At 34.6% G+C, this 13311-nt stretch overlaps 2 protein-coding genes across 4 annotated transcripts in view; one reads left to right on the plus strand and one right to left on the minus strand.

The window, feature by feature from the left end:
• SHTN1 (shootin 1) overlaps positions 1-6362 on the plus strand; it is a 92798-nt gene extending 86436 nt beyond the window's left edge. Inside the window, exon 17 of the mRNA XM_026670202.2 lies at positions 571-6362. Within this exon, the coding sequence (XP_026525987.2) occupies positions 571-775 (205 nt within the window). The 3' untranslated portion in view covers positions 776-6362. The remainder of the gene's footprint in view (positions 1-570) is intronic.
• A 786-nt stretch (positions 6363-7148) lies between these two features.
• Positions 7149-13311, minus strand: part of ENO4 (enolase 4) — a 29637-nt gene continuing 23474 nt past the window's right edge. For 2 of the 3 annotated variants that reach the window (XM_087964468.1, XM_087964467.1), the window contains 6 exons: positions 12218-12385; positions 11849-11974; positions 11571-11766; positions 10549-10616; positions 9259-9376; positions 7149-7451 (listed from right to left, as the gene is read on the minus strand). In XM_087964468.1, the coding sequence (XP_087820594.1) occupies positions 7297-7451; positions 9259-9376; positions 10549-10616; positions 11571-11766; positions 11849-11974; positions 12218-12385 (831 nt within the window). In that variant the 3' untranslated portion in view covers positions 7149-7296. Of the gene's footprint in view, positions 7452-9258; positions 9377-10548; positions 10617-11570; positions 11767-11848; positions 11975-12217; positions 12386-12832; positions 12893-13311 lie in introns of all 3 variants that reach the window. The other variant, XM_087964466.1, reaches the window with a different exon arrangement.

The raw sequence follows: 13311 nt of genomic DNA on the forward strand, positions 1-13311 counted from the left end.
CTGTCATTAAAACATCTTTTTATTTAAGCTGATATCTAAAGTGAGATGTTTCTTCTGGAAAAAAAAAAGACTAACCAAATATTTCTAATTTTAGTCCAGCTATTTTTAAATTAACATAATAACCAGTACTGCTGCCAACTCATGAATGATTTACTGTATTTGCATTTTACTGACTTGCCTTTTACTAAGAGGAAATCTATAGGCAGACTAGTATTATTTTTATTAGGTGCTAGGAAAAATTATCTTAGATGTCTGGTTGTATTCACTGATTTCATTTACAGGAAGTAGCGATAGCTATGGTATGGTTGAACTTAGCTGTAATTTTGCATCCTCACAGTAAACTATCATTTCTTATACTGTGTTAATAAATGTTTGAGATGGTGTCAACATTATATTCAGTTTTTCAGCTTGGATGGAAATTGTGTGAGAAAGGTGTACGGTATGAAAGACAGACTCATAAACTGTGGTAGAATATCAAGCCCATGCTAAGACTGTAACTAACTGGTTGATTGTTGTTTATATTTTAAAAATCATGCAGCATTCCCTTTGTTTTTTTAATTTGCTTTTTAGGTTATCCAGCAATGCAGGACTTAAAAACAAGGTTGTTGACGCAGACAAGCAAGCTGAATTCATGGTACTATTCAATTCGGAAAAAATCAAGGAACAAATGCCTAAAGTTATGGATCAAGGCAAGATAACTGAAAACAAGGGTCAACAGCTTCATAAAGACACTAGTACTGAAAAAACAAAAGAGAGTGACAGCTCTCTCTGTTAATTGATGTGCTGAAAGGCATTGACTCTGTTTTCAATGATTGTCAATTGTTGTGTTTATGAATATGGGAAAGGGCTATATTTTTTACTCATAATGTGTTTATATCGAATCCAAAGTCTTTACACCTCTTTCCTCTGTTTTTTCTTCTAAATTATTATATGGTGTTCACTTACTAGATTATGCAAAATGTTAATATTTATTTGGATATTATTTTATATAAGTTCTTTGTTTATGGTTTGACCAAAAAGGCCTGCTAAGTCTAATTTAAATAAGTAAAACAAGCCTTAAGAAATATATGACATGCTCTTATTCAACTGTCATCCATAAATCAATTTTTAGTGAATAGAATTTTTCAGAGCCATTCTTTAAAATCTTATTAAAACTTGTGACCTGCCACTACAAAGTATAATAATAATAATAATAATAATAATAATAATAATAATAATAATATTAATGGTGTAATCTGGAATAGTAACAGAAATAGATTCTACTGAAGTTGAAGGAAATTTTGAGTAAAAAATATTTTAACTGCATAAAAGTTAAAATAAATATCTGTAACTAGCTAACTTTACCCTCTGCCTAGCACAGTTTTCCAGGAAAATAATGTCCATTGCAATCTGTATCTTATTATTATGGTTGGTCACAAAGTCATTCAGATGTTTAGAGTGGATTTGGCATTTTTGTTGAATTCTTCTTTTGTTAAGAGTGGATTTGGCATTTTTGTTGAATTCTATTGAATTCTTCCCAAGGACCTGGGATAGATGTTATTGTTTAATAATATTAAGGGTATATTATCATATAAACAACAGTGTGGAATCACTATCAGGTCTTTATTATTATAAATATAACAACATAGTATATTAAATTATTATGGTTTGTTGCACAGCCCACTAGATGTTTAGGTTGGATTTGGCATTTTATCTATGTATCAAGTCCTTTTCAAGGACCTGGGATAGGAGATGTTGTTTGATGGTGTTAAATTTATTGTTGTAGGATGTAAGTTGTTCCAAGTGAAGCTGCCTTTTCACTGATGGTGATTTTTGTCAATGCCAGTGGTATTCAAATGATGTTCCAGTTGTTTTGAGATTGCATCCAAAAACCTATTACTGTTGGTACTCCCTTTGCTTTCTTTGGCTGCAAATGTTCTATTTTCAGGTATTTCTAGTTTGTTCTTTGACTTCTATTCCACGTGTCTTCAAGCACTGCCACATCCGCTATCCAGACTATTTTGTTTTTACTATAAGAACTACAATAATAATAGTTTTTAAATCTGGAGTATGATTATTACTATTTTTTCCTCTGCAAGCAATAGTAGAATATGAAAAGTCAGTTCTAAAACAATCCTATATTTTGGGCCAGTTTGGGGCAGAGGGCTTATATTAGATTTTTTTTTTTAAGAATTAGATCTTATGATTTCACCTTTATTACTTTGTAAGTAACTTAAAGCAGTGAACATACCTAACGCTCCTTCCTCCTCGTATTTTCTCCAGATCAAAAATCTCATTAGGTGTGTTGGGCTAAGAGAAAATGATTGACTCAAGGTGACCCAGCCAGTTTTTCATGTCTGAGTAGAGACTAGAACTCGCAGTTTTCTGATTTCTAGCCTGGTAACTTAAGCACTAGATCAAACTGGTTCTTATAGCTTTTGTATCTAAAGCTCTTCCTACATACCCCCTACTTACCACATGAAATCTTTTCTGGGAAGACATGCCAATTGTTGGATTTTCAAGCCATGCAAGAAATAAGAAGGAAGAACTGTTCCAGATGCCACATAATTATTGTGAATTATTTAAAAATGCATTTTGGCATTTAGGAAGAACAGTACTTTGAAGAAGAAACATTGTTCTGTGATCTTTATATATAAATATGTTGTAACAGAGAGCCTCATAAAGGAGACATTATCTTCTATGAAAGACAAAAGAAAATGCCAAGAAGTGCCTACTTTCTACCTGAATACTTTGTAAATTCTTACATTATGGCACCTTTTAAATAACAATAATTAACATATCCAGTTAATTGGTTTACAGAAATTAGCTGAATCCTAATTCTAAACTGGTGTACAATTTCAGGGTATTATATTATAGATGGAATGAAATAGAAGCATTTCAGATTCAAAAATGGTATATCTCTAAAATAGATTAAGCACAAAATCAAATATGAGTCTTATAGGAAACAGGATGTGATACAGGAAAATGGTGGCAGAGGAACAGCAACTGAATGTGGGAGTTGAAGGACAATGTGAGATTCTGAATCATAGCTTTATAACTATGAACTAGTTATGGGATGAGGTGAGGCACTTACTCAAACTGGGAAACCTTTAGAGTTTTTTATATGCAAGATAGTCATCTTCTGTAATAGACTTCCAGAGTTAGTAGACTTAAGTTTTTTAGTTACTCAATCCTGAACTTTCACCACAGAAGGCCTCTTCTAAGAAAAGCAGCAGGAATCATAGAACTATGCAATTTATATGGCATTTCAGAGTAGCTGAAATACTTCTCTTGTTAGAAAACGAATGGCTCTGATTGCTCAGCTGGGAAGGCAGGCATGAGGAAGGGAATATACGCTGCTCAAAAAAATAAAGGGAACACTTAAACAACACAATGTAACTCCAAGTCAATCACACTTCTGTGAAATCAAACTGTCCACTTAGGTAGCAACACTGATTGACAGTCAATTTCACATGCTGTTGTGCAAATGGAATAGACAACAGGTGGAAAGCATAGGCAGTTAGCAAGACATCCCCAATAAAGGAGTGGTTCTGCAGGTGGTGACCACAGACCACTTCTCAGTTCCTATGCTTTCTGGCTGATGGTTTGGTCACTTTTGAATGCTGGCTGTGCTTTCACTCTAGTGGTAGCATGAGACAGAGTCTACAACCCACACAAGTGGCTCAGGTAGTGCAGCTCATCCAGGATGGCACATCAATGCGAGCTGTGGCAAGGTTTGCTGTGTCTGTCAGCGTAGTGGCCAGAGCATGGAGGCGCTACCAGGAGACAGGCCAGTACATCAGGAGACGTGGAGGAGGCCGTAGGAGGACAACAACCCAGCATCAGGACCGCTACCTCCGCCTTTGTGCAAAGAGGGACAGGAGGAGCACTGCCAGAGCCCTGCAAAATAACCTCCAGCGGGCCACAAATGTGTATGTGGCTGCTCAAATGGTCAGAAACAGACTCCATGAGGGTGGTATGAGGGCCCGATGTCCACAGGTGGGGGTTGTGCTTATAGCCCAACACTGTGCAGGACGTTTGGCATTTGCCAGAGAACAGCAAGACTGGCAAATTCGCCACTGGCGCCCTGTGCTCTTCACAGATGAAAGCAGGTTCACACTGAGCACATGTGACAGACGTGACAGGGTCTGGAGATGCCGTGGAGAATGTTCTGCTGCCTGCAACATCCTCCAGCATGACCGGTTTGGCAGTGGGTCAGTAATGGTGAGGAGTGGCATTTCTTTAGGGGGCCACACAGCTCTCCATGTGCTTGCCAGAGGTAGCCTGACTGCCATTAGGTACCAAGATGAGATCCTCAGACCCGTTGTGAAACCATAGGCTGGTGCAGTTGGCCCTGGGTTCCTCCTAATGCAAGACAATGCTAGACCGCATGTGGCTGGAGTGTGTCAGCAGTTCCTGCAAGACGAAGGCATTGATGCTATGGACTGGCCCGCCCATTCCCTAGACTTGAATCCAATTGAACACATCTGGGACATCATATCTCGCTCCATCCACCAACTCCACGTTGCACCATAGACTGTCCAGGAGTTGGGGGATGCTTTAGTTCAGGTGTGGGAGGAGATCCCTCAGGAGACCATCCGCCACCTCATCAGGAGCATGCCCAGGCATTGTAGGGAGGTCATACAGGCACATGGAGACCACACACACTACTGAGCCTCATTTTGACTTGTTTTAAGGACATTACATCAAAGTTGGATCAGCCTGTAGTGTTTTTTTCCACTTTAATTTTGAGTGTAACTCCAAATCCAGACCTCCATGGGTTGCTAAATTTGATTTCCATTGATAATTTTTGTGTGATTTTGTTGTCAGCACATTCAACTATGTAATGAACAAAGTATTTAATAAGAATATTTCATTCATTCAGATCTAGGATGTCTTATTTTTGTGTTCCCTTTATTTTTTTGAGCAGTGTATGTCCAACCTTGGCAATTTTAAGACCTGTGGACTTTAACTCTCAGAATTCCCCAGCAAGTCATGCTGGTTGAGGAACTCTGGGATTTAAAATCCACAAGTCTTAAACCTGCCAGGATTGGGCACCCCGGTTTAAAACTTGTATCTAGTTGCATTAAAAATGCTGCACATGCATATTTAATACCAGACTCTATTCATTAGTACGTTTTGGTTGGTATTGAACTGAGGCTAAAATTTAGGGTTTTTGAATACGAATGCTATGCAGTTTTTGTGGTTTTCAGCAATTTTTTGCTATCAGAAAATAAACTTGTTTTACAATTTTGGCAACTTGAGATTACATGGCATTTATTCCTTATGTGTGTGTGGTTATTGTTTTTAACAAAACAGACTGCCGATTGTGTCTTGTTGATTTTGTCAAGTACTTCCCAATAACATAAGAGATGCTATTTGAAATGGCTTGCTTAGACAGTGATGTTTGATTCAATCCTTGTACATGGCCAAATACTCTTGCCTGAGATTGAATTTATAGTTAGATATCACCATCCTATGTAGTTATGTATACGTGCTGTATGTCTGTATATGCATATCTGTGTATGTATGTGTGCCTTGCTCAGTTTCTAAAACATAATATTAAAATATATCAGTAATATACCTCTACATGAATTTCTACATACAGTACTATTTCAGGGCATGGTATGGAGGCTATGGAATATACACTGGCCAAATGATGCTTACCTGATCATCAGCAAGATCCCTGAGAATAGTCAGTCTATGAGCTTCTAGTTAGTAGATGCATTAAATATGTCACCATATAGAATGCAGTGAATTCAGGAAAAAGACAAAATTGCTGATTTACTACATTTGGTCATCATTCTTTTTTTTTTTTTAACAGAAACATCAACAAATATACAGCAGGCTACCTTGAGGGCAAATTTAGTTTACTCATGTTTCTAAAACTATACATTTCCAATACAGTGGACAATAGTGATGAAACCTCAGCAGTTTGCAATTTAATATTGGTTTGAATACACTTTCTGATAGGAAATTGCAATTAGTTGTGAGGACTAAGGTTGAATCTGTTAGTTTGACTTTATCAGTACATGTTTAAAGCTTGTCTTAAAAATTAGATCATAAAGTTATATATAGACTTTCATTTGGAATTAAATTCCATGAAAATCAGATGGACTTTTTCCTGAATGCATTCTTCAGGAAAAATGCATAATCCATAGGATGGCATTATTAACGGGGTAGCATTAAGTTTCCTTTCCTTTCTTTACCTTTTGTTGTTGTTGTTGTGCAACACTTGTACCTCATGATTAATGTTTATAACTATGGTTTATCACATATCACTTTGTTGCTTGTATGTACATTGAAAGCTTATGCACCGGAGACAAATTCCTTGTGTGTCCAATCACGCTTAACCAATAAAGAATTCTATTCTATGATTTGAATGGTGAATTAATAATTTTTAAAGTGGAAAAATGTTTTTTCCCGATTGTGCATTTATATTAGTTTAATTATATTGAATTAATATTATTTCTATATTTTTGGAATTATTGAAAATACATTTTAAAAAGGCACATTTCATCTCAAACTGTTATAGTATGAAATAAATTATTTTTTGATGCTGCTTATTAAAAATGCCCAGGTTATTTCCCAAATATTGTGATTTGTTGTTTTTGGAGTATTGTGTTGCAGTTGTTTTCATTCTTCACATAAAAATTTACAGACATGAAAAAAAACATCATTATAATTGCATTATACTGCACTAGGCATCTACACTAATTCTGCAAACCTCTAGTTGGTAATCATAGTACTGGCCCATAAACATTATTCCTGATCTTAATTGTTCATATAACTTTAATATTCTAATAAAAATACTTTCAATTTATATTTCAGACTGTTACTTGTTAATTGAAATAACAACAAACCAAATATGTTTTCAGGCTTTTTAAATTGTCAATTATTAGGATGATGCATATTTGGAATAAAGAATTTTATGATAAATCCCACATTAATACTGGTTACTATTCAAACAAATATTTGTGTTAGTGGCATTTAATGAATCATTGATTTTATAATCATCTATAATATATAGTTTCTCCCACTGAAAGTAATTTTACCAGAAGACAGTCTTATGTGTGTAGAACTACGTAAGCATAGAAACAAGTAGAACTGAAAGGAGGAAATACTGTAATTATGTTGAACACTGTGCACATTGCAACAGGAAGACAAAATACAACCCAAAATAAAATATTTAATGTCAATAAGAAATAAATGTACATTTTTATCACGGTTGCTGTCTTGGGAAAGACAAAATGCATTCCCAAAAGAATTACAGGGTCAATTTGCATTCAACCAATGCCAAATCTGAAACATTAATTTCTAGACTACAGCTTGTTTACTCCCAGAAGGAGAATCAGTATGATCAAATTCTTCTTCCTCTTCTTCTTTTTCCTCTTCCTCTTCTTCTTCTTCCTCCTCTTCTCCTTCTTCTTCCTCTTCAATAAAGTCAATAAATTCATACTCATCTCTTTCACCTGGAAGGGAATACACAGCCAAATAACAAATACAGTAAGAAAGAAAATTGCACCAGTGATTTAAATTCATGTTCACATTTGAAGGGAGAAAGTGTTTTTGCGTAATTTTAAATATCAACAATTTTTCCTTTACTTCTGATCAGGTATATGCCACATTACAAAAGATTTTTGTTTTTGTTCCTGCCCATTCTGCAATCTACTGTATGCTAGATTGCAATAGTAAATGGAAAGTTTACAACACGTATGTCTACATCCATTCCTGCTCCATTCATCATAAATTTCAGCTCACTTCTTACAAGAGGAAAATATGAATATACAGTACAAATATGCAGGGGTCCCCAATATTAACACATGAGAAACACGAACAGTTTAATGAAATGTCTACTTATCTATTTATACTTGCAAGTTAAAACCGTACTATCCTCTGTGGATCCTGCTATGTATAAAAAGTAAGCAAAGGGAACAATTACACCCAGAGGTTTGTACAGTGCAAACATGTACTGATCACTCCAGTGACCTTTTATGGAAAAGTTGCAAAACCATTTGAAGAAACCCCTCCAAATATTTTAAATAAAATTACAAAAATACATGCTGTTTCTTTAAAGCCTCTTTTTAATTGATCCAGAACAATGGATTAATGACAAAAAATAAAGCCAGAACAGAGAAAATTGGCTCAGGTCTGCAATTGTGAAAAACAATTTGCTAAGTGGTTGTAGTTCTAGGTCAACATTCCTGAATCTGGTGTTGTCTAGATCAGCGCCTTTTGGGCAGCAGGGACCACTTCTGTGGAGAAATGCTTTTCCACAGACCAGAGGTGGCATGGTTTCACATACTGCCTGCATCCGCAAATAAGGCTTTGCTTGTTTGCGTGGCCTGGTTTCTGACATGCCAGAGCCCAGTGCCGATCCACGGACTAGGTTGGGAACCTCTGGTCTAGATGCTTTCAGGGACTACACACTTCAGGATAACCAATAACAGACTAAATGGGGGTTCTGGGAGCTTTTTCTCTGAGATTCTAGAGATGATTTTTCATGGCACCCAGCAAATGCATTGAGATTCCTGCTCTATGAAACCATCACTTAGCCTGTTATTGGTCACACTGAAATGTGTTGTCCAAATGGACTTAAACAACAACAGATTGGAGAACGTTGCCTTACAAACCACAGCCAGTTAGTTTGTTTTTTATGGACAAATTGCCATATCTGGCTTGAGGCAATTTTCTATGTTCTGGCTTTATTTTTATCATTAACTCATTGTTGTGGATCAGTTAAAAACAGGCTTCAAAGCAGCAGCATGTATTTGAAAACAATTCAAACTAATGGTTTTAAATGAATTTTGCAGGGGCCGAACCGCTTGTATACAGCTTATGTCACATCCCCATTTTTTATGATCTCCATGTACTGCTTATAGTAATGTATAAGTATGCAATTTATTTATAATAATGTATTTGAATCTTTATATGCAAACGATGAATCATATTTTAAAGCTTCCTCCACAACATGTGAATATTCATCGATGTAAGAATTTTCAGAAAATGCTCTCCCTTGGTGATAATTTCAGCCAATTAAATGCATTGAACTGTTGTGGCCTACTCCCTCCAAGAAATTTTACTTTAGCATTCAGATAAATAGATAACTCGTCATCAGGACAATATAACCCATGGCAAATGCCATCCTGTTTTCTGCAACTGCTTATTTACAGTCTTTTGATTCCCTTTCCCTCCTATGGAGTGATTTCAGTCACTTTCTCCAATCTCTGGGTTCTTATTCATTAAGCACTGAAAACAAAGTAAGAAAGAGGTTCTTACAAAGCCTCCCATTCTTGTTTAGTTCTTCCTCTATTGCAAGAAGTCGATTGTACTTGACTATCCTCTCTCCACGGGAAAGACCTCCCAGTTTGATGAATTTGGTTCCCAGTCCAACAGCCTAAGACAAATAAACCCCTTTAAAAAAAAAACCTCATAGCTGAGAACTTTGGTAGTTTATTCTGACTAACATAATTTGGTGACTACATAGAGACTTTAATTACAGTCGTATATATTTCAACCCTACATGAAAGTTCATAATTAAAGAGATGAATTTGTAACTGCCACTACAAATATTATTCTGTGTGATCAATGTTTTGTTTACAAATATGTATTTCATATATTTTTTATCTATTGCTTTATCTTTTTCTCTCTACTGCATGTATGTGTGTGTGTTTGTTCTTATTGTGTTTTTCCTTTCACAGCTTAATTATATTAAAGGATTTTTTTTAAAAAAATATTAATACAAGATTTGCTTATTTGTTTCTTAAAGCAGCAAAAATCTCAGTTGAAATGTGAGCTGCAGTTTAATCCTTAAAGTCATATAACTCTTAAATTGCAACATTAGAGTAAATCTGAGAAGTATAATGAACTAATATCTGCTTCTTGTAGATAATTTACCTGTTTCTTACATATAAGAAAAAGTTATCAACTAACTATCAGGAGGACACAGAACAAAGGGAGGGGGAAAAAAACACTTTGCAACTTAATAGTCTGGATATTACTAAGCTGCCCAATTTTGGGAGAAAATAGTTCAGGTATTTTGAATAGAGTAGTCAGCATTGGTGTACTACATCAGAAGAAGAGAGAGGAAACTGAAGCAGATGTAAAGGAATCCAAGATAACTACTTTATTGAAAAGGGGAGTAGGTGGGACCTGGGAGATTGCAAGTGGCATAAGAGAATAAATGAAGGACTGGTGAAAGAAAATTGACACATTAAATAAGTCATCATTTCAAGTGACATCCTTTGTGTAATTATACTTTGATACACAAAAAATCAACTGGAGTCCATTAAGACAAGAAAATACTGTTACTGCCCTAATTTTGAATAATTTACTCAACTTTTCCTTAAAAATGTCAGCAAGAAACACTACATATTTGCTCTTTGCTTCTCTTGCCCACTCTGCTGTTTTCCCCTTGAATGTTAAAAGATTACCTCGCTTTAAAAGGCAACTTTCTTGAAAAAGCCAATTTCCTCAAAGGTTATATGTCTCTTCACTAGATAAACATTTCTTCTAGGAAGTCGCTCAAGATAAAAAGCTTTGGGCAATTGAGGAGTTTTCCACACATACCAGATCTGCAAGGCTATCATCAGAAGATTCTCCATCCGGACTTCCTAAGATGGAAAGGTGTCTCCAACCTGTATTGAATGCAAGGGCTTTAATTTCATGAAACATCTATAGCTTGCAAAACATCTTTGCCTTAATTGTAAAGTTACTGGAAAGTCTGATGGCATCTTCCAGAGTTAATAATTTATTATAAATTTAAATTTTGTGGACTGATAAACTCTAGTCCAGAAAAGTTTTAGCTTCATTAAATGGATAGTTCTTTATAAAGACACTAAATTATTAGTTTTGCTGTAGCAAACTAATACAGCTGTCTTTCTGCAAATACATAATTATTTGCTTATTTAGCTTTTTTAATTTAATAGCAATCTAAGTTTGTTTTATTATGACTTATTTATAGTGTACAAAATCAGCTGCCCACAGCCAAGCAGTGTTGAACGTTTATATCTATTTCAATGTACTTATTCTGCATTGGATTGTGGGCAAACTCAAGTAAAGCTAAAGTATTTGTATTGTATTTGTAAAGTATTATTTGCTTTTAACAGTCCCCACAACTGTTACTGTAGAGATAATCAGATTAAAAATATATTTAAAATAAACATAGTGAACGTTTTCCTGTTGCATAGATTTTTTGTTTTCTTTAAATGAACAATTCTAGCTGATACAAATAAAAACTGGAATATTAACATTTTAAAATCTCTGTTACATTTTGAGGTCCATAAAAATGATGGGAAATATGTGACATAAACCAATACTATAAGAGATTCATGATGTTTTCTATACCACTTAAAGCTGAATTATATCTAAACATTCAATTTTGATATTTTAAAATGAGCCCCAAATTATACTGTCAATCCATAATGAAAGCAAATTTTTATAAATAATTTATTATTATTAATTTACTAAATATAAATTATTAGTTTAATTATTAATGATTTAATTATTAGTTTACTTATTAGTTTCTAAATATAAAAAGCTCTATATTTTTATAGCTACTATTGAATTTTAATATGCAGTTCTTTCCTCACCATCTAATCGCTGGGTCATTTGTATAAGGTCCAAAATTTTAGCTTCATTGATATGTTTTAAGACAAGACCACTACATTTTGGTATATTGCTTTTTTTAGAACCCAGAAGTTTAGTCAAATTCCTGCATGAGTCTTCTGCAATTAAATAACATTTAGAACCCAAAACATTGCACAGCTGGATCCACTGTTGGCTGTCCTGCAAAAATAGCAAAAAGAATAATGTGTGCGTGTGTGTGTGTGTGTACACACATATATATATGTATGTAAGAAAAACTTACCTCTTTTCTCAATGGATCTATTAATGTTAAAATAGAAGGGAATTTCTTAACCAGATCTAGATACATATCCACCATTTCATCAGGAGATTTAGGTGTTCCAGTAATTACTTCATATTTTCCTTTATTCTAGAGTGTAAAATATCAACAAAATATATTAAATATGAAGCTATCCATTTTAAAAAAAAAACAAGTTTAGGTCAAGCCTAATTGTGGAATTATATATACGGAGCTTTTACAATAGTCTCTAGTATTTTAGATGAACAATTTGTTTTACACATTTGTCCCATTATCTTGCCACCCCCTCTATTATCAAAACATATTCCCCTAAAATATGAAAACTAATGATAAATTATTGAAAATAAAACGTACATAGTCCATTAATTCATGAGCAGCACAATTTATCCCCAAGTATATATCTGTTCCTAATTCCAAGGAAAGATGGGTGCATGTTGATTGGATCAAGGTTAGTGGTTGTTCTAGACTGTCATATCCCATTACCAGACAACCTAAATGGGATATTTTTTTAGGAACAGGAAGCTGTGGATAAATAATATATAAAAATAATAATTAATTTACAAAAAATAGCCTGCTAATTTTTGAATGTCTGCCCTTCTTGAACCATTCCATCAAAACTATATAGGTGATATTCTAAGCTCCTTTAAGGCTCTTTCTCTGTATGGTCATTTCATAGATCAAACCACAGTAATATTATGGTCATATTTCAACTATATATATAATTTACCATTACCTACAAGAAACTAACCAGGTAACTTCCTAGTTATTTTTTCCAATTTCTATGACCAGATGGACATGAAAACAATTACTAAGTTTGTTCATACTGTATCATTTGCAAGGATGCAGTCTTATAGCAAATAAGTTGTATTATACAATATGTCAGGGATGCTAGTAAGTTTTTTCCCTTATAATTTTAATCTGAATCTTTCATCACGCTCAACCTTAGGACCACTTTATTTTTCTCCTTACCGGCGTCTTTTTCCCTGCATCTCGTGAAGCAGCTTTTTTGCCATCTATTGCAGAACTAGACTGTTGCAAAGGATTTTTCAAGAACAAAGTGTTTAGGAAAACATAGTATGCAGAAAAATGTAACAAATTGTTAACTATTATAGCAAGTGAGTCATCATGATAAAATACAGGTAGTCCTCGAATTACGAGCCACAACTGATCCCAAAATTTATGTTGTTAAGTGAGACAATTGTGAAGTGAGTTTTGCCCCATTTTACAACTTTTCTTGGAAACAGTTGTTAAGTGAATCACTGCAATTGTTAAGTTAGTAACACGCATGTTAAATGAATCTGACTTCCCCATTGACTTTGCTTGTCAGGAGGTCACAAGAGGTGACACATGACCCTGGGACACAGCAAAGGTCATAAATATGAACCAGTTGCCAAGCATCTGAATTTTGATCACATGACCATGGGGATGCTGCAAAGGTCATAACTATA

This window comes from Notechis scutatus, chromosome 4 (genome assembly GCF_049901735.1).
Source record: "Notechis scutatus isolate UNSWTSFEM ecotype Mainland chromosome 4, rNotScu1.2, whole genome shotgun sequence".
Classification (NCBI taxonomy): Eukaryota; Metazoa; Chordata; class Lepidosauria; order Squamata; family Elapidae; genus Notechis; species Notechis scutatus.